The 22,266-nt window shown below is 43.4% G+C and overlaps 1 protein-coding gene across 3 annotated transcripts in view; it reads right to left on the reverse strand.

Annotated features, from left to right (window-relative positions):
* nek6 (NIMA-related kinase 6) overlaps positions 1-22,266 on the reverse strand; it is an 88,573-nt gene that overhangs the window by 27,252 nt on the left and 39,055 nt on the right. Inside the window, exons 2-3 of one of the 3 annotated variants that reach the window (XM_061734628.1) lie at positions 14,486-14,538; positions 1,751-1,842 (exon numbers count right to left, since the gene is read on the reverse strand). In XM_061734628.1, coding sequence (XP_061590612.1) covers positions 1,751-1,828 — 78 coding nt within the window. In that variant the 5' untranslated portion in view covers positions 1,829-1,842; positions 14,486-14,538. Of the gene's footprint in view, positions 1-1,750; positions 1,843-12,517; positions 12,555-14,485; positions 14,539-22,266 lie in introns of those variants that run through there. The other 2 variants (XM_061734626.1, XM_061734627.1) reach the window with 2 other exon arrangements.

Raw genomic sequence — 22,266 nt, forward strand, 5'->3', positions numbered from 1 at the left:
TCCATAAACACAAGCAGGGCCCAATCTGGGCCTCTATGGAAATGTCTACAGATCCCAAGATCTCTCTAGTGTCTGTGTTATGCTCCGCACTGCCAGGTGGCAATCAGTCACACTTTAATAATCCAGTGATTAATAGCTCCCTCAAAATCTGGCGCCAATTTAGAAAACACTTTGGTTTTAATAATATGTGTGGCCATATGCCTTTGACTGACAATCATTTCTTTCCGCCCTCACAGGCGGACTCGGCTTTTAAGACATGGCACCTCAAGGGTCTGATTTTCTTTAGTGACCTATATAAAGACGGCACATTTGCCTCTTTTGAAACCCTTCAAAATGTCCATGAGATACCTAGTCTTCACTTTTTCAGATTCCTCCAAGTTCGTAGTTTTGCTAGAGAACATTTTTCATTCCCAACCATGCCAGACAAGAGCATAATAGACACTATACTAGACTGGAATCCATACAAAAAGGGTAGTATTTCAAAGATATATATGACTATACAGGATATCGGCCCTCCTCTCTTGGACAAGACCAAATCAGCCTGGGAACAAGATCTAAATTTACAGCTGGAAGAGGGGATCTGGGAACGCTCTCTGGGGCGCATTCATACCACCTCTTTATGTCTTAGACATTGTTTGATTCAATTTAAAGTAATTCATCGTTTGCATTTCTCGAGAGAAAGACTGTCTAAAATGTATCCTGATGTTGACCCTACTTGTATAAGATGTCACCTGGAGCCTGCCTCTGTTGGACATATGTTCTGGGGTTGCACGTCTCTGACGTCATTTTGGAAGAATATTTCCGATGCTTTCTCCACCGTTTGTCATATAATTATTGAACCCAACCCTATGACTGCTATATTTGGAGTTCCTACGGATGATGCACCAGTTACCTCTCCTCAAGCCAATTTTATTGCATTTTCCTCTCTCATAGCCCGGAGACTTATCCTCCGCAATTGGAAATCTGATAAACCCCCAACATTCACAGAATGGGTCAAAGATGTGATATATTTTATACCTTTAGAAAAGCTCAGATACAACAGATTCAAATCTCGCCAAAAGTTTATAAAGGCCTGGTCCCCTTTCTTAGACTTCGTCCTTACGCTGTCTTTCGATGATGTAGGGATGTAGTATTATTTTTGTCATGTTTACAGTGTTACTCGGATTTGTGGAAACCCTCAATTGCACTACTAACAAATGTTTGGACTAATGTGTAACCCTTAACCGTCCATGTGTTATTCATCTATTTATTTATTTTAACATAATTATTGCTGTTATTATTACTAATGTTATTTTATTTGTGTACTTTATTTTTTATTTTTTATTTAATTTTATTTTATTTTTTTAATTGAATTTAATGTTTATTTTATTTCTTGTTTACATATTGTGTTTTATTGCTATTATCTTCTTTGTATGTGGGAACTGGGGAGGGTGGGATATATGTGGGGTTGTTTGTCTTAAAAAATATTGAAAAATCTTAAAATAAATAAAGTTATATATAAAAAAAAATATTTTCTCACAAACTGTACTATACATATATATATATATATATATATATATATATATATATATATATATATATATATATACTGTAAAAGTATTACAACATATATATTTTCTTTTGCTTCTTAGAATTCTAAATGTATACTGATAATAACAGTTTAATTCTTGAAGTGACCCTGAAACCGTCAAAAGGAGCTGGCAACATTTCCGTAGGAGCAGTTTTTGTAGAGCAGCCAACTGGTTCTGACCTGATCCAGCTGGCCCGGGAGCTTATACAGGTTATTGTGGTAATCCAGGGTGGGCTGGTTGTTGTTCTGCGCCTCCATCCCCTCCACCAAAGCTGAAAAAGACAAAGCGATGGGACTGTTTGTTGAAAGTCACACAGCATGAAAAACTACACGTGGAGTTTCTGGGGCAGATGTGACGGAGATGTAGCGTGTCACCGTTAGTCATCTCTCAGTGGGTCATCATACTTTCTTGGTTTCATAATGACTCGTGCACCCCTGCTGTATGCTGGGTAAAACTCTGCAAAAACTCAAAATCTTACCAGGAATATTTGTCTAATTTCTAGTTAAAACGTCTCATTTTTAGTCAAAAAATCTTTTAATAGCATGCAGATACACATCCTCCTGCAGAGACTAATTGACATAGGGGTGAATGGAGGTTTTGTACATCTGGTCAGAGATTTCCTCTCTGACCACCCTCAACAGGTCCTTGTCAATGACACTCGCTCTAACATCACTGTGAACACAGGTGCTCCGCAGGGGACAATTCTATCACCCTTACTTTTCTCATTGTACATAAATGAGTTCCAATTGGATTAAGAGAAATTGAGTCTGTTTAAGTACGCAGACGATCTGGCCCCGGTTGCTCTACTTAAGAAGGGGGATACAGTTGGTGAGAGACATATCAGAGTCAGAGTCAGAGTCAGAGTCATTTTTATTGTCCCTCTAGGGGAAATTCTTTTAGCAGTCTGGGAAAACAGTCATCATCATACAAACACAGACATACCAAAAGAACAATTAAAACATTAAAACGTGACATAGTAACCATAATAGTGAGTAAAAGCAAAAGTGCTTTCATCAGTGCAGGCAGAATGATAAAAATATATTAAGAATATTAAAATTTATGCAAGTTGATCATCTTAACAGCGGTTGGTATAAAAGATAATTTATACCTATTGGTATTGGCCTTGGGAAGCCTATAGCGCCGCCCAGAAGGGAGAGGGACAAACTCTTTTGACAGAGGGTGATCAGGACTGGTCAAGATATCTTGTGCCTTATTCAGGACTCGACCTTCATAGATGTCAGTCAGAGAGAGCTGCTGAGTGCCAATTATTTTACTGGCTGCTCTGACAATGTCCTGCATCCTCTTTTTGTTCTGCACTGTCAAGTTGCCATACCACAATACAATACAGAAAGTTAAAATTGATTCAATAAAAGACTTATAAAATAACACCATTAGTGTTTTCTCCACATTAAAAGTGTTCAATCTGCGCAGAAAATAAAGTCTTTGCAGGCCCTTTTTGCAAATGGCAGATGTATTGAAGTCATACTTCAGGTCCTTATCGATGATGGTGCCCAGATATTTATAGCTCTCCACTGTTTCCACCTGTGAGCCCTTGATGGTAATGGGAGGATTTGGGAGAGAAGTACATCTCCTCTTTAAGTCTATTTGCAACTCTTTAGTTTTCAGGACATTTAATTTAAGAAAGTGGTTATCACACCACTTTACAAAGTCCGTTAGAGCCGGTCCATGGCTGAGCTCACCATCCTGGAGAAGACTGATTAGCACTGTATCGTCAGCGAACTTCAAAAGATGCCTGTCTTTATGATGGCTCCTGCAGTCATTGGTATACAGGATATACAGTAGAGGGGACAGGACGCACCCCTGTGGTGAGCCTGTGGAAGACAGCTTCCTCCGGGAAAGGGCTCCATTTGCTCTGACTGCCTGAGGCCGACAAGTTAGGAAATCCAACACCCATTTCACAAATCCAGCATCAAGATTAAAATCCAACAGTAGTTTGTCAGCCAAAATATGTGGCTGTATTGTGTTAAAAGCTGACGAAAAGTCTACAAATAAAAGCCTTGCATGGGTTTTTTTGCCCTCCAGGTGCTTGTGCAAGTAATTGAGCAGAGTTACAGTAGCGTCATCAACTCCTCTTCTGGCCCTATATGCAAATTGCATTGGGTCGAGCTGGCTCTGGATCTTCTCCGTCAGATCCTGTTTAACCAGCCGTTCAAAAACCTTCATAACCAATGAAGTCAAGGCCACAGGCCTTAGGTCGTTGAGCTCTTTGGGAACCTTGGTCTTAGCCACAGGTACCACAATTGACTCCTTCCATAGCTTTGGAACCTTGTACTGGGTCAGAGACAAGTTAAAAAGATCGGCAAAGATTTCACATAGCTGTTCTGCACAGACTTTCAAGAGTTTGCCTGTGATCATATCAGGCCCAGGACTTTTCCTAGGATTGCATTTAAGGAACATTGACCTGACAGAAGAAGCACACGTGAGGACACGTGTCTCTCCATAACTGCTGTGATCTGAGCTTCTTGGAGATTAATGTGACGAAAACAAAGGAACTGGTCATGTTGGAAAAATATTCTGTGCAGCCTCTTCCAATCAAGGATCACACTGTAAAGGGAGTAGGAGACTTTAAATACTTAGGTACTTTTATTGACAGCAATCTTAACTTTAATAACAACACCAACCACATCTTTAAATCTTGTAATGTAATGTAATGTAAACGGCTACATTTACTACTCAAGCTCAACTCTTTTAGTGTGAGCAGCAGATTATGGAGACTTTATAAGAACCTCATAGAGGGAATCTGAACCTTTAACATGTGGTACGGCAACCTTACCACAAAAAATAGATGCAAGCTACAAAGAATAGTGAAGCTATAGCCTCAAAAATAATAGGGAAGACACAGAGAAACAAAGGAAGTGATTGGGAAAAAAGCTGCTAGGATAGTAAATTATCCTACTCACCCACTCTGCAGCTTTAGAGTTTAAATGACTTCCCTCAGGAGACGGTACTGTTACCAAAGGATAACCGGATTATTTAAAAACTCATTCATTCCCAATGCCATTAAGGCTCTGAATGAGGGACGTCTCGGTAGACTTGTCTTTTATGTACATGCCCTTGTTATTCCTGCTTTTTTGCCACTAATATGTTTTGCGTTTTAATGTTAAGTGTTTGTTGATGTGTCATGTTACTGTTGTTTTTGTATTATGAGACAAAAGACAAATATCCACTTGTGGACAAATAAATTAACTAACTAACTAACTAACTAACTAACTATCTAATGTTGGACTACCGTCCATATGATTATGAATTCATGACATATGTGAGTGGGTGAACATTTCTCTTGGGCCAGTAAAGAGCCGAAGCCAAGCCAAAGTTTATGACCCCCGCTGCATGGCTCCAGACCAGAGAACAGACTCCCTGGGGTTTACGACACCTGAGAGGGGGGTCAGATGCAGTATAGCCCCCACAAACCCAGCAGGGTTCCTGCCAGACCTGAGAGGGGGAACAAAGGAAAAGCCAACGCAAAGGGACCAGAGAACAGACTCCCTGGGGTTACGACACCAGGGGGGTTCAGACGCAGTGGAGCCCCCAAGAAACCAGTCCCGCGAGTCCTGAAGGGGGGAACTGTCTCTTACAGTAAAACCGCCCCCAAGCCCAAAAGCGGGGAGCACCTAATCACTGGCCAGGGGCTGGTGACGTCACGCAGCCCGCGGAACTCAAATTCCGGTTCCTGCCTCTCTCCCTCAGCCAGCGGACCGGACAAGACGTGCCTGCCGACCGAGGCAGCCGCATCTACCCATTTATTCCTGAGCGCTGCAACGAGACGGGGGGGGGAAGCCGCTTCGAGCCTGGAGTGTCCGGCGGAGCGTAAGACCCGTTACCACGGAGCGCACTGCGCTCCCGACTTTCTCTCCTTTCTAATTTCTCTCTCCACTCTAAGGGCCAAATCCACAAAAGGATTGCGCGGCTTTTGCGGCCGCTAAACCGGTGCAAATGAGACAAAAAGAGAGCGTCTAATTCACACACGCTGATCGTGTCCCTCTGTGTGAAGCTCAGTCAGTCAGGACTCTGGTGCTGCTGCTGCTGCTGCCGTGGTGACATGCGGGGAACCTCCTCACACCCACCGCTTTAGGACAGAACAAATGAGGGGCTGCGTTTAGGGAGCCCCACGGAGCCCCTAAAGGGACTCAGATTTTTTTTCATATATATGAGTTTTACGCGCGCGTGAAACCTTTACGTGCAGGTGTATGGTGCCTAAATTAGGGTCCCGCGTTAAAACGACGTAGAGCCTACGGCGTAGGGTACGCGGGGGGGGGGACAAAAGCATGAGTTTGAAAAGTGGGGGGGGACATGCCCCCCTGTTCCCAGTGGAAATTGCGCCTTTGCGCCTCATAGCGTTTTATTTTCACTTGCTTTATTTTTTATTTCTGCAGTTTTCATTATGGACCAATCTGTGTGCTGAAATATGGAGAACACTGGAAACAGCTCCGCTCACTTACTGAGACAAGGGCAAATTGCACTCAGCCGCAAAACTTTATGGGCGTGTTTGCCCCGGTATATCATTAGAGCAAAATCTTTTGTGAATAGGACCTTAAAGCGGGGCAAATTGCGGGCGCAAATGCAGCGCAATTCACAGCGCTATTTGCGGGCGCAATCTGTTCTTTGTGGATTTACCCCTAAGTTCTCTCTCGAGGAGGGCCTGATCCTCCGGTCAGCCAGCCCAGCTCAGCGAGAAACACCCAGCCACCTGTGTCTGTGAGGCCCACGCGCTCATCAGCCCGGACGGGAGCCCGCACGTCCGACGAGTGGACCGGACCCCGCGTGCACCGAGACGCTGTGATAGGCTCCGTTGACCAGGGCGGGATCGCCCGGCTGCTGCACGCTGCACCCCTGTCTTTTTATTTCAAAGCCGAAGGAGAAGAGAGAGAGACGAGAGACTGCTGGGACTGAAAGCAGAGAGAAACGAGGCCGCATCGGACTGGAACCCCCGACAGAACCCGCAGCCCAGATCCAGAATCCAGAGGAGACGTGAGGTTGTGTTTGGGCGATCAGTCAGTTAGAACGGTGTAAAGCTGAATTTATGTTTAATGAAATTACCGTATGCGTATTACTGTACATTATCATTATTGTGTTCGTTATTGTGTTTATTATTGCTTTGATTCCTTTTACCTTCCATGCATTTAACGTTTAAGTTTCATTTCTATTGATGTTTTTCTAGTTAATTAATGGTTTTATAATACTGTAGTGTGCCATTAGATTTATTTACATCTGCCTTGATACCCGTATGTAAATAAATTCTGATTGATTTTTAATGAGTTGTTTGTGTGTTGTTTCGTACAAATTGTGGTCACCATCGATTTGTTTGCCAGAGCTCTGTGTTCGGATCTCACTCCTTCAATTAATAACTGGGTATAGTAATTACTCTGAGACTGATATTCTGCTGTAAAAGTTATCATTTCCCTGCTAACTAACTAACTAACTAACTAACTAACTAACTAACTAACTAACTAAGTAACAAGAGTCATTACCAGAAAAATAACTTGTTATTTGACAATTTTCACCTGTTTCAAATAAATTTTCACTTGAAATAAGTAGAAAAATCTGCCAGTGGGACAATATTTATCTTCTCATTACAAGCAAAAAAATCTTGTTCCACTGGCAGATTTTTCTACTTATTTTAAGTGAAAATCTACTTGAAACAGGTGAAAATTGTTGTTTTTTCCAGTGATAAGGCTTGTTTTAAGTGTAATGAGATTTTGTTTGACTAAAAATGAGACATTTTAACTAGAAATAAGACAAATATTCTTGTTAAGATTTTTTGTTTTTGCAATGCAGCGTAAAGTGGCAACTACGGCCAATCGTCTGCTACCAAACCCTAAAGAGCCAAGGCCAATTGCCCTCACTTCATTAATTATGAAAATCTTGGAAAAATGAATTAAAAATGAGATTCTCACTGCCATCGAGGGTAAACTTGACCCTCTACAATTTGCGTACCAGGCTGGAAAGGGTGTCGAAGATGCTAAGATTTTTATTCTTAACACCTTGTACAAACATTTGGAGAAACCTAGTTCCCATGCTAGACTGTTGTTTGGAGATTTCTCCTCTGCTTTTAACCACATGCAACCTTGTCTTCTAATTGAGAGACTTATTTCTGATTTTAAACTCTCAAACCAACGTCTTTTATTGATTTTAGATTTCTTGACCAACAGACAGCAGAAGGTCATTGTGTCTGACATTGTTGTGACAAATACGGGTTCACCACAAGGGTGCGTACGGTCACCTCTTCTTTACATTTTATATACTGACAGCTGCAGATCATTTTGTGAGGGCAGCTTCCTTGTCAAGTTTTGGGATGATACTGTGCTATTGTCTCTCCTTCAGAGCTCTCCCTGCATTTGTAGACTTGAATGCATCCAAAACTAAAGAAATGTTGGTAGATTTTAGACGTAACAAGCAGGCCTTCACTGAGAGTGTCATAGATGGAGAGAAGATTGAAATTGTCAGCTCCTACAAATATCTGGGCACTGTGTTTGACAACCAGCTTAAATTTGATTTCAACACTGAAGCAACTGGTCAAACGTGGACAGCAGAGGATTCATCTCCTGCGTATGCTGAATTATTTTTCTGTGAATCCACAGATTCTCTGCTGTTTTTATCATTTTATTATACAACCTGTCACTCAGGGACAGAAACAGTCTTAACAGTGTGGTGAAAATCTGTTCCAAGATTATTGGACTCAAGCAGAGAGACCTGGGCTCCCTATGGGAACAACAGGACCGGGTACCAGGGTACCTGGACCTGGTCCTGGACCTGGTCCTGGTACCCGGTCCAGAGAGACCTGGGCTCCCTATGGGAACAACAGGTTTTGAGGAAGACTCAGGGCCCGATTTACTAAAGGTTTGTGTGTGTTAAAACGTGTGCAAACTTGACAGCACCCGCAAACCAAAGTGCCAGCTGATCTACTAACAGCGTGCAAAGAGGATTGCGTCTCTGAAATGCGCAAAATTGCACACGCAATTCAGTTAGTACTTTTGCCCTGATGAATAATCAATATGGGGCGTACCTGCCAGAACGCGCTAAATACTGGGAGGGGAAGATGCAAATTGCTCCATTTACCACGCGCAATGAGATTTACCAAGCCTGAAAGTAATTGCGCGTATTGGGATTGCGTCTGTATTTAATACGTTCGAAAGGAAGGTGCTAATCTGCTGCTGCTGTTATTGTGGCAAGGAGGCGACATCCAAAATCAAAGAATATGCAGAGAGAGAGAGTCTTTATTCTGCTGCATGCTATTTTAAAAATGGTTGCACGAGTTTTATTAAAGGCCACTTTTTCTTTAGTTCTCCGCCTTATATCTTTGCCACCTTCTTTTAATGTGCCCCCCTCCACTCGCCCACAAGCAGGCCAAGCCTTTGTGCCAAAACTTTGTATTTTATTGATTACTTATCTTATTGAACGTGAAATCATCCTTCGTAAATTACATTTAATTAAAACCCGTGCTTATTAATCACAAAACACAGGTTAAACATCATGACCAAATCCGCTCCGTCCCGCTGTGTCAGGATCAGCGCAGAGACTGCAGCTTCGCCTGAATTATGGTTCTGCGTTAAATCGACGGCGTAGCCGACGCGTAGGGTCGCGGTGCGGTGTGCGTCGCCGCGTAGCCTACGCCGTCGGTTCTGCGTTGCTGTGACGCGGAACCATAAATCATCCTTTAGTGTGGGCTCTCCTCTGTGCGCTGTTCTGAACACTTCTCTTCTCTTCTTTCGGATGATGGTCCCGTCTGTCACACATTTACTGTCAGTGTTTGCTATATAATATATAATATTTGCAATATACTGTGGACATCTGAATAAAAACTTAACTCATAAATAGATGAATCAAAGCGCTCTCCAGCTCTGTGTCTGATGTCTTTTTCTCCTCAGATCATGCCGAGCACCGCGGGGTCACGTAAACCCGACCAATTAAATATTAAAATCAAATTCAGTCCTGTGGGCCGTTTTTCTATTTCGTATTTTTGATCTGTGCCTAAAATTGAAATATGAAAAACCAGACGTTTTTCTGTTTTTTGTGTTACCAACTGCATTTATTCTATCGCAGGTTTTCACCCATATTGCGTTTCTTTTGGTAATGTTTAAATTTCTTTGCTGTAGTTCATGAATGTGTTTATTTGCCTCTTCCACTAATATCTCTAACTCCAACTCGTTCAATTTCATTTTGCGCTTGTGACTTGTGTGACTGTGCTTTCCATCCAGACTCTCCATGGCGCAAACGTAAGACACGCAACACCTCATTTAAATACTGCAGTTTGCACCTGTTATCAATTGCGCAGGCAATCTTAGTTGATCACCCGCAAACCACGCAACAACTGCACGCGCAAACTTTTTCAGTGCACACGCAATTTAGTACTCTTTATTTAGGATCTTAGTAAATCGGGCCCTCAGAGTATTCTAGGAACTTGTTTTAGGAAAATAATTTCCACTGCTGCCTTCAGGACGTCGTTATGCCCAACCTGTGTTTAAGGGTAATCGCTTTTCCAAGTCTTTTATCCCCTCTGCTGTTCGGCTATTAAATTTAAATGTATCCTTATGAATTTGTTTGGAATGTGTATTTAGGTACTGTGTACCTTCTAGGAATGTGTATACAGTGTTTGTATAGACTGTTTTTTAATTAATTTATTGGTATCAGCACTTTTTTAATGCAACAAATTGCAGATTTTTGCACACAGCTGCCAACTTTCTCTCTGTGTTCTATTGAATATGTTATGTGTTTGTTATGTGTGTGTTTGGGTGCGAGCTGCCAAATCAAATTGCCCTTCAAGGGATTAATAAAGTTGTTTTGAATCTTGAATCTTTGAATCCAAAACTAAACAGCAGCTCACTTGCAAATCAGCCAAGACATTGTGTTCTGGTCTCAGCAGGAAACAGGTGAATCCCTGAACGTGTGCGAGTGCGTGCTGACGCCAACATCCTCGTTTATGTGGTTCAGCTGAGGACAACACCAAAGAGTAAAACCACAACTATGGAACAGAATTTTTATGGACAACCATTCATGATCTTGAAATGACCCTGGGCAAGAAACTGAAGCACTAGTGGCCTTTTTTTAAACACCACTTGCCGCTAAAACATCTAAGGAAGTCAAGCCGAAGCTTGTTGAAACATTACAAATATCCATCTCTGTTGACTCAGATTAAGTATCTAGCTGGGTGTGCATGTGCCAACGTGAGCTCCTCGCCCCTTACTCTGCTCTGCTGACAGTTCAATGTTTATACCAGCCGTGACTCCTGTTCAGTTAAAACTCAGGAACAAATGCAGCCCTAGACCTCCACCGGCCTCTTCAGACCTCCACTGGCCTCCACCGGCCTCTTCAGACCTCCACTGGCCTCCACCGGCCTCTTCAGACTTCCACCGGCCTCTTCAGACCTCCACCGGCCTCTTCGGACCTCCGCCGGCCTCTTCAGACCTCCACTGGCCTCCACCGGCCTCTTCAGACCTCCACTGGCCTCCACCGGCCTCTTCAGACTTCCACCGGCCTCTTCAGACCTCCACCGGCCTCTTCAGACCTCCACTGGCCTCCACCGGCCTCTTCAGACCTCCACTGGCCTCCACCGGCCTCTTCAGACCTCCACTGGCCTCCACCGGCCTCTTCAGACTTTCACCGGCCTCTTCAGACCTCCACCGGCCTCTTCGGACCTCCGCCGGCCTCTTCGGACCTCCGCCGCCCTCTTCGGACCTCCGCCGCCCTCTTGGGACCTTTTGATTGTTTTTGCTAAATAAATGAGAAATTCAGCCTCTGATCCATGTCTTTATCTTCCCAGTCTCTAACCTCATTATCTATGCAGGATTCTGAGTGGGCGGGGCTATGATAATGAGGCTCTGTGCTGATTGGCTGCCTGAATGACACGATACACCGCTACGAAAAAATGGCGGAAGCTTCGGTCGGCAGAGTTACCGTGTCCTAACTGCATGTGATGTGAGCGAGCGACAACGACAAAATCAGTTCCATTGCTTTATTTTCTATTGGACTGTCCTAACTGGACGCAGCGTTTTGATCTGAACATTTGTCGGACGTCCTGCTTCTATTTTCTTCCTGTCGCTCACGTTGAAAGCCGGTTGAAAGCGCAGGAGGAAACGGTCATGATGAGGAACGGCTGATCCAGTTAGTTGAAATGAGAAGTTATCTGTATGATTCCTCCTCATTTCACTACAAAAACCTCAATAAAGTGGCAGCTGCTGGAGGGAGATGGACAGAGAGTCCGATGTCACGCAGTGCTACGATAGTCGGACGCTCATGCAGTTACACAGTGTTTAGTTGTGGGCGTGGTTTGCATTTTGGTTCCGTAACGAAAATGTGCAGAATCTTATTGGCTCGTAGATCCACATCACACTGGACGGATCATCCAGGCGGCTGTACAGACACTGCAGAATCTGGTTGCTTTCATCCTTCTCTGAGTTGGCAGGCTGAGGGGAGACCACTTTATATATGTTAAAGCAAGAAAAAACCTGGTTTTCATAATAGGTCCCCTTTAAACAAGGACTTTGCTGTCGTCGTCTCCAGGTTCGGAGGCACGGCTGGCTCTGCAGGACCTTGTCTGGGTTCCTGAGCTCCATCTGATCGGTTTTCAGTCGTACAGCTTGGTGAAAATTAGGGGCTTTCTGGAGAACCTCGGCTGATGAGAATCATTTGCATCAGAAAGCAAATCAACTTTCCTCTTACGGCTGACTCAGAGGTCTGGTTTTCGTTTTGTTTTTTCCTTTTTTTCTTTGACGTTTCTTGGCTTCAGTGAAAAAGCAGAGCTTATTCCAGCCTTTAATCAATATTTCAGTCATAAAATTGCAAAACAGCCATAATAAACAATGATGAACATATTCTTTGAGCACAGCTCTTTTTCAATTTGTACAGAATAACAAAGCAAGATAAGAAAAAAAACAAACAAATCACAATGAAAAAAACCTGCTGGAATGAAACCAACAAAGGGAACAAACCCATGTGCAGCCTGAACCTGGTACACATCAGTGGCTCCCGGAGCGTCCTGTTCCCCGGTCCAGGTCCTCCAGGTCCCAGCTCTGCGTGTTTTAGATGTTTCCCTGCTCCAGCGCAGCTGATCTGAATCAATGGGTCATTGACGGACTTATGCAGACCACCTGACGAGCGGATGGCGATCCATTTACTGGAATCTGAGAGAAACATCTAAAACATGCAGGTCAGTGGACCTCCAGGACCTCCAACCAGGGAGCTGCTTTCAATCTTTCAACGACACCTATTCTGCCCTTTTCAAACATTTATGACGTCTTCATGAATAGTTTCGGTGGAGACCCCACAGAAATGCAGTAGGCCAGCTTCCTGTCAAACCGTGCCTCCACAGCTGTGCTCAGAGGAGCTGCTTTTAGGGGACAGAGTCAGGCATTTTAAAGGAAACCTATTATGGAATCTAATACCTGTTTTAAACAGGCCTTGAATGTCTTAAAAACAAGCTTTTGATTGTTTTTGCTAAATAAATTAGAAATTCAGCCTCTAAACCATGTCTTTATCTTCCCATTCTCTAACCTCATTATCTATGTGGGATTCTGAGTGGGCGGGGCTATGATAATGAGGCTCTGTGCTGATTGGCTGCCTGAACGACGCGATACACCGCTACGAAAAAATGGAGGAAGCTCCGGCCGGTGGAGTTACCGTGTCCTAACCGCATGCGATGCGAGCGAGCGTCAGCGACAAAATCAGCCGGTTGAAAGCGGTGTAGGAAACAGTCATGATGAGGAACGGCTGATCCAATTAGTTGAAATGAGAAGTTATCTCTATGATTCCTCCTCATTTCACTACAAAAACCTCAATAAAGTTGCCACTTTTCCATTAGTCTCGCCTCAGCCCGGCTCGGCTCGACGCGGCTCCACCCGTGTGTTTTTCCACAGCCAGGTAAGAAGTGGGCAGGTTGGGGTGAAGCTGCTGTGACGTACTCGATTGCGCAACCGCTTTGTTCATGTCGGCTCTGATCAGAAATCAGCTGGAGCCGCGAGCGGCTGAGAGTAAAACAGCCCGTCTACATCCCTTTTTTAATTCTCTCCTCAGCCACCAGGTTTATGAACATCTGCACCTCAGAGTTGGATCACCAAACAGACGTTTCGCCGCGAGCCGCGGGTCGCTCTCGCGCTGACTCCCGCTTCCTGATTCAAACGTCTGACGGCCCCGCCCCCCGACCAATCAGAGGCGTGGAGGGTGGTGACGGCCCCGCCCCCCGACCAATCACTGGCGCGGAGGGGGGTGATGTCGGAAATAGTCCCTGCTCAGCCCTGAGATAGAACCTCGCCAGAATGGTTACAGAAATAGTATCGGCTTGGAGCGGCTCTACCCGTCTCAGCCCGAATGCAAAAGCGCAAAACGGGGCCGTGGCGGGTAGAACCGAGGAGAAGCGAGACTAGTGCAAAAGGGCCAAGAGAGTACGATGTCACGCAGTGCTACGATAGTCGGACGCTCATGCAGTTACACGGTTTTATAGTTGTGGCCATGGTTTGCATTTTGGTTCTGTAACGAAAATGTGCAGAATCTTATTGGCTTGTAGATCCACATCACACTGGAGGATCATCCGGGCGGCTGTACAGACACTGCAGAATTTGGTTGCTTTCCTCCTTCTCTGAGTTGGCAGGCTGAGGGGAGACCACTTTATATATGTTAAAGACAGAGAACACCTGGTTTTCAGAATAGGTCCCCTTTAAATGAGTGCTACAGCTTTGGCCCTCGTCTGAGCTACCTGAGCTCAGCGGGATATGACACTGGGCGGAGATGAAGATGAGGCTCTGGCCCGCCTCCATTTCTCTGACATCACAGATGCCATGCTGTCAGCTAGCGATTGATTAGTTTCCTCAGAGATCTAATTCATGCTTCGAAACAGATTTCTCTCATACATATATGCTCCTTTTAAAGCAACTTTAAATTAACTGGAAGTAACGTTTGCTTACTTTTGGGGAAGCGTCGCCTCGCTGTCGTGAAGTAGCGGAGTGGGATCCCAGAGCTGCAGCGGATTATAATACAAGACAGAGGGTTAAGCGTGGTGACGGACGACAAACTGAGCGTAATAAACCAACCGAGAGGAAACCTGAACTAGGGCTGGGCGGTATGGACTAAAAAATGTATCACGATAATTTCTGGCATTTATCCCGATAACGATAAAAATGACGATAAAAAAGATACCAATTCAACTCCACCTTTTTAACTATAAATCTATCACCACATTCAGTCTTTGGAGCCCCCAAAACACTGCTCTAAAAGATACTAAATGATACTAAACGTCATCAATGGGAATTTATCGTTCTTTCTTTCTTTCTTTCTTTCTTTCTTTCTTTCTTTCTTTCTTTCTTTCTTTCTTTCTTTCTTTCTTTCTTTCTTTCTTTCTTTCTTTCTTTCTTTCAGGCTAATATCTTTCTTTCTTTCAGGCTCATATCTTTCGTTCGTTCGTTCGTTCGTTCGTTCGTTCGTTCGTTCGTTCGTTCGTTCGTTCGTTCGTTCGTTCGTTCGTTCGTTCGTTCGTTCGTTCGTTCGTTCGTTCGTTCGTTCGTTCGTTCGTTCGTTCGTTCGTTCGTTCGTTCGTTCGTTCGTTCGTTCGTTCGTTCGTTCGTTCGTTCGTTCGTTCGTTCGTTCGTTCGTTCGTTCGTTCGTTCGTTCGTTCGTTCGTTCGTTCGTTCGTTCGTTCGTTCGTTCGTTCGTTCTTTCTTTCTTTCTTTCTTTCTTTCTTTCTTTCTTTCTTTCTTTCTTTCTTTCTTTCTTTCTTTCTTTCTTTCTTTCTTTCTTTCTTTCTTTCTTTCTTTCTTTCTTTCTTTCTTTCTTTCTTTCTTTCTTTCTTTCTTTCTTTCTTTCAGGCTCATCTTACTTTCAGGCTCATCTTACTTTCTTTCTTTCTTTCTTTCTTTCTTCCTTTCTTTCTTTCTTTCTTTCTGGCTCATTTCCTTCCTTCCTTCCTTCCTTCCTTCCTTCCTTCCTTCCTTCCTTCCTTCCTTCCTTCCTTCCCGTACGTTGTGCGTGGATTTAATGCAGAACCATAAATCAGTTTTACACAAAAACGTCATCAATGGGAATTTATCATTTTTACCGCGAGATGACAAATTCTTATCGTAAGGAATTTTTTTGACGGTATATCGTGAACGGTAAAATATCGCCCATTCCTACCCTGAACGGCCTCCCAAGAGCACTGACAGGAGGTTCTTCACCTCGACTTGAACCGCACTGTGTTTTGGGGTAAAAGCGGGTCGGGTTGGTCCAAAGGTTCTTATAAGAACAACCGTCTGGAACTCATCACTGCAGAGCGGCGCCATGACCGAGCTGCCATCAGTTCATACCACAAAGAGGCTGGATTCAAAAGATTATAGGTTTACCCCAAGGTTTCTGGACGATATTATATTACATTAAACACATAAAATGATGTCCAATAATAATGATGGTCATACTAATGTCCCCCCCCATCTGCTGGACTCCTCCACGGGCAGATGTGCTCCCGGCGGCTCCTTCCCAGTCACTGTGTGGTGAGAAACCTTTCTTGGATCGAAATTAGGAGCACATGTTGTATTTAATGTTGCCAACCGGTGTACGACGTATTCAGAAGTCAGGATTAATTCAATTTTCAATTTTATTTATATAGCGTCTAATACAACAGATGTTATCTCTAGACGCTTTCCAGAGATCCAGAACATGAACATAAACATAAACATAAACCCCCGAGCAATTATTATATAAACAATGGCAGGTAAAAACTCCCATAGTGGGAGAAAAGCCTTAAGCCAAACAGTGGCAAGGAAAAACTTCCCTTTAGGAGGGAAGAAACCTTGAGCAGGACCAGGCTCATAAGGGGGGACCCTCCTGCCGAAGGCCAGACCGGGGGAGTCAGGGACGTCAGCAGCACACAGCAGGCAGGTGGAAGCAACAGCGGGATGAATTTAGAAGCAAGAAATTTCTGGACATCCATTCCTTGATGTCCCTAAGACATGCCTGAAGTTTAACCAACGGTTCTGTCTCATCCGGCTTCATAGACAAATAGAGCTGCGTATCATCAGCATAGCAATGAAAGTGTATGCCGTGATTCTGGATTATACTTCCCAACGGCTGCATGTATAAACTGAACAAGATTGGCCCTAGCACTGAACCCTGCGGAACACCATAACAGACCCTTGACTGTTCTGAAGAAACCTCATGTACATGAACAAACTGGAACCTGTCAGATAGATATGATTTAAACCAACGTAGAGCTGTCCCTTTAATCCCAACAACATGCTCTAACCTGTGCAGCACTGAGGTCCAGTAGAACCAATATGGACACTAATCCCTTATCTGAGGCCATAAGGAGGTCACTCGTGACTCGAACCAGTGCTGTCTCTGTGCTATGATGCATTCTGAACCCTGACTGAAAGACTTCAAACAGATCATTTCTATACAAATAGTCACATAACTGGCTTGAAACTGCCTTTCCCAGAATTTTAGATACAAATGGAAGGTTGGAAATTGGCCTATAATTAGCTAAGGTGTCTGGGTCAAGAGAAGGTTTTTTAAGTAAAGGTTTGATTACTGCCACTTTGAAAACCTGTGGTACATATCCTAAGCTTAGGGATAGGTTAATTTGGTCTAGTATTGTCGCACCAATAAGAGAAAAAACATTTTTGAATAGTCGAGTCGGGATGGGGTCTAACATACATGTGGTTGACTTAGCTCTATTAACGAGTGAGGTCAGCTCAGGGAGGTCTATAGGATCAAAACAGTCTAGAGTCAAGTCAGAGCCTAGGGAAGTCGAAGACTGAAGAAACGCCCACAACCGGCTGGTTGATTTCTTCTCTAATTCTCGTGATTTTACTGTTAAAGAAGCTCATAAAGTCTTCACTACTGAGAGCTGCAGGAATGCACGGCTCAACAGAGTTGTGACTCTTTGTCAGCCTGGCTACAGTGCTGAACAGAAAACGTGGGTTACTTTTGTTATCCTCTATCAACGTTGAATAATAAGCTGTTCTGGCTTTGCGAATGGCTTTTTTATATACTATTAGAATATCTTTCCATTCACGATAGAAGTCTACAGACTTACAAGAGTGCCACTTCCTTTCCATTTTACGCATGTTTTGTTTCAACATGCGAATATCTGAATTGTACCAAGGAGTTAAGCTCCTGTGGCTAGAAACCCTCCTTTTCAAAGGAGCAACTTCATCTAAAGCTGAGTGCAACAGATCAGCAGTGTTACTAACAAGAAAATCAACATCAACATCAGAGGTAGAACCCAGGTCACTGGCCTCTATTACTTCAGTAGAGGCTTCAATATTTTCCACTGTCGCAAGATGAGCAATGGCCTCCTTAAATTTAGCAATAGCTTCATCAGACAAACATCTGCTAAAATAATACCTCCTGCCCTGCACTTCAACATCAACAACATTAAATTCAAACGTTATTAAATAATGGTCGGATAAAAGGGAGTTTCAACACCGTAGGTGAGAACGAGATCGAGAGTATGGTCAAAACAATGCGTCGGCCCGTCCACTTTTTGTGAGATACCCATTGACTCTAGAAGAGAATTGAAAGCTAATTTAAGATTATCGCTTTCAACATCCATATGAATATTAAAATCACCCACTATGATGAATTTATCTGTACTGATCCAGAAAGGAAATCTGAAAATTCAGATAAAAACTCTAGATAAGCGCCAGCAGGGGGCCGATACACTACCACTAACACAACTGGCTTCTCTGATTTCCAGCTCGGAAATTTCAGACTAAGCGTGAGGTTTTCAAATGTATTTGGACTTAGATTCAATTTTTATTTGGAGACTGGAGTTATAAATTGCTGCGACTCCTCCGCCTCGGCCCGTGTTTCTAGGAATGTGATGATTAAAGTAGCCGGGCGGAGTTGATTCGTTCAAACTAACATACTCTTCCTCCTGTAACCATGTTTCTGTTAAGCAGAAAACATCACTCCTACTCTCTGTAATTATATCATTTACTAACAGAGACTTGGAGCTTAACGATCGTATATTTAATAGTCCGCATCTAATTTTTCAGTCTCTTATTGGTACCAAATGTGCATTGGTTTTAATTTTTACAAGATTATTTTGGTCAACGCCTCTATAACGCCGCACCTGGTGAACTTGTGGAGGGCGGGGAACTGCAACCACTTCTATTTTGCTAGGCACCTGGTTAGAGTTACCAGTTACATCATGTAATCCTACAGTTTTGTTGGCAGGCGTTGGTCCTCGAGAAGCAGCAGAGAAGTGTGTTAAACTACAGCTCTGCATCCTGGCCTGGACCCTGCGATGTCAGGGAGAGGGTCTAATGAAACAGGCCAAATTACTAGAGACAAGAGCAGCACCAGCCCGGGTGGGATGAATGCCGTCTCTTCTAATCAGACCGGGCTTTCCCCAGAACGTTTCCCAATTGTCAATAAAGGCCACGTCGTTTTCTGAACACCACCGATACAACCAGCGACGGAGCAAGAGCATGTGACTAAACATGTCATCGCTGGTCAGATTGGGGAGGGGGCCAGAGAAACCTACGGAGTCCGACATACTTTTGGCGTAGTTACACACCGAGACAATATTCATTTTGGTCACTTCCGACTGGCGAAGACGGGAGTCATTAGCTCCGACATGGATGATAACTTTACCATATTTACGATTACCCTTTGCCAGTAGCTTCAAATGTGCTTCTATGTCGCCCGCTCTGGCCCCCGGGATGCACCTAACTATGGTCGCTGGAGTCGGCCTCACATGCCGGACTATGGAGTCGCCAATCACCAGGGTCGGCTTCTCAACGGGTGTGTCGCTGAGTGGGGAAAATCTGTTAGACACATGAAGCGGGTGGTGGTGTTCCGTGCGCCCTTTAGGACTACGCTTCCTCCGAACCGTCACCCACTCACTGGCCGGCTGCTCGGGAGCTGCAGGGGAGCAGCTACCCTCAGCTGCTATGGGCCGGTCCGCCGCTAGCTTAGCCTGGTTAGCTGAGGAGGCTATCGGACTATGGTCAAATTGGCAGAACCGGACCTCTAACTGACTGAGCCTCGCCTCCAGCCCTGTAAATAAACTACATTTTAAGCACTTACCGTCTTCACTAAAGGAGGCAGAGGAATAGCTAAACATTTCACACACTGAGCAGCAAAGAGGTGAAACGGTGGGAGACGGAGAGGCCATGCTAAGATGCTAACGGAGGCTAACGGACAGAAAAGGTATCGGTGATTGGTGACAGTGAAAGTTATGGAAGAGAAAACGAGCGAGTGTTGAAATAAAGACAGTAATGTACCAGATATAGTGCTATTTTACCAGAAAACAGTCTAAGTTTTAGACATTACATCTCATATGTGTTCATGTGACACGTCTTGTTGAGCTGTTGTGTTGATAAATAGCAGAAAACGTGACTGAACTCTTCAACTGGACGAAAACGACGCATGTGAAGAAAACGACAGCGTGCGGCTCAGGTGAGAGCTCAAAGCTTTCAGGTAATGTAACCCTGATTTTCTTGGATTATTCCTTTCTGTCCAAACAACACAAGAACTCATTCACACTCAGGAAAATTGTGTGTCAGGAACTAATATATAATATAAGATCTGATCCGGCCCGTGAGCCTTCACCCGAAGAGCGGGAAACCGACTTCACGTCGTTCCTGCCAGTAAAGAAGCCGAGTGTCACAAAACCGTCGGCAGTTATGGTGGATTTGGTTCCAGCAACGGGATAATCTGCCTTCAACTGTTGGATTCTTTAAACAACTGGAAAGAAAACGACACAAAACAGCAGCTTTTACATTTCAGTGATGTTTTTGCTGCTTCCCACCTTAATGTAGTAATAATAATAATAATAATAATAATAATAATAATAATAATAATAATAATAATAATAATAATAATAATAATTATTATTATTATTATTATTATTATTATAATAATTATAATTATTGTTATTAGAAAAAGAAGAAGAAGAAGAAGACCAACAACAACAAGAGGAAACTGGGAAATGAAACCCCATCCTGGGAGATCCAGACGTGTTTAATACTTTAAATACTTGGGATGTTCTCAGCAACCACCGTTTAAACGGCCACAGCGTGGGACCCTGTTCTTGTTGGACCCGAGCACTCGTTTCCAACATTTAAGTATATTTTTTACATTACAAAGAGGTCAGACAGGAGAAGAAAAATAAACAGATCTGTGAGCGTAAATCCTCAGCTGCACATAGCTGTGGGCGCGAGTTGTTATCCCACCGACGGAGCCGAGGTTCCACCTCTCAGATAGATGGGATAACCGCACAAAAAAACACTTCCTGGACTTTCTCTCCGAGGCTCTGAAGCTTTTTCATGAGCACAGTCTCGGAGACACTTTTGTTTACACAAAAATGAGTCAAATCCACATCAACGCTGAACTCACTCACAGAAGGACCTGCGGCACAAAATAATAATTTACTTAATGATTCTGTGTGGTGACAATATTAACTTTGTTGTGCTCTGGAACGAAGATGTAGGTATCTCAAGTCACACACAGGGTGCAACCGATGCATGAGGTGCAGCAGGTCCCGGACAGTCATTTAACAACACAGGAGATCCAAAATGTGAGCAGGTGGTACCAGAACACACACACACACACACACACACACACACACACACACACACACACACACACACACACACACACACACACACACACACACACACACACACACACACACACACAACCACTAAATGTACAGTGACATATATACATACATATATATAAACATAATAATAATAATAATAATAATAATAATAATAATAATAATAATAAACAAATATATACTTAAATGACACATTTCACTTGCTTTGCACCTCCCCCCCTTCACTGCTGCAGCTCCGCTCGAAATCTAATGAAGTGAAATGTGAGGGTCGCTTACGTTGCTATGAGGGTGCTATGAGGTTGATATGAGGTTGCTATGAGGTTGATATGATGTTGCTATGAGGTTGCTATGGTGAATCCTGGTCAGAGCTCCACTGGTGATGGTAACTGGTTTACTGGACCACACTCTAATCTCCTGATTTGACACCAGCAGCAGGGTCAGAGTTCGAATCCTGACTAAAAGTTTGTTGAACTTCAAAACACACCAAATTACTACACAGTCTCTGAGATGGAGAGAATTTAATTGGAAGAACTTGAATCGATATTTGATCACACTTAAAATCAGAGCTAAACAGATAAATAGTCACCAACCATGTCGGAGATTGTGTAACCACATGGATCCAGATCACACACACATATTTTGGAAATGTATGAATGTACAGCCCTTCTGGGGGAATGTTCACTCAGTTCTCTGTAATGTACTGGGATATGTGATTCCCAAATCCTTTCTTATTCTGTACCTTGGACATGTGGATGGATGGGTATATGTTGGAGACAGATATCTGGTCAGGATTCTCCTAGTGGCTTGGAAGAATTACCAAAAACTGGCTCAAGTCTGATCCCCCAGTAGCCAACAATGGATGTCAATTATAGATGAAATACTGGTGATGGAACATCTCACATATAAGTTGAAAATGAAAGAAGATCTCTTTGTAACGAACTGGGGAAAATGGTTGTCATATAAGGAAAGAAGTGACTCTACATAACGTTTTTTTGTTTTTTTTTGTATTAATTTGTTTTATCCTCTTTAGCATCATCATTATTGCTAGTATTATTTTCTATTTGACAGTTTCTTTCCTGATCCGTAGATCTGAGGAATTTGTCTTAAATGTGTTTGTTAACATTGATAATTGAAAAAAAAAAAAAA

Source organism: Cololabis saira, chromosome 11, assembly GCF_033807715.1.
Source record: "Cololabis saira isolate AMF1-May2022 chromosome 11, fColSai1.1, whole genome shotgun sequence".
NCBI lineage: Eukaryota > Metazoa > Chordata > Actinopteri > Beloniformes > Belonidae > Cololabis > Cololabis saira.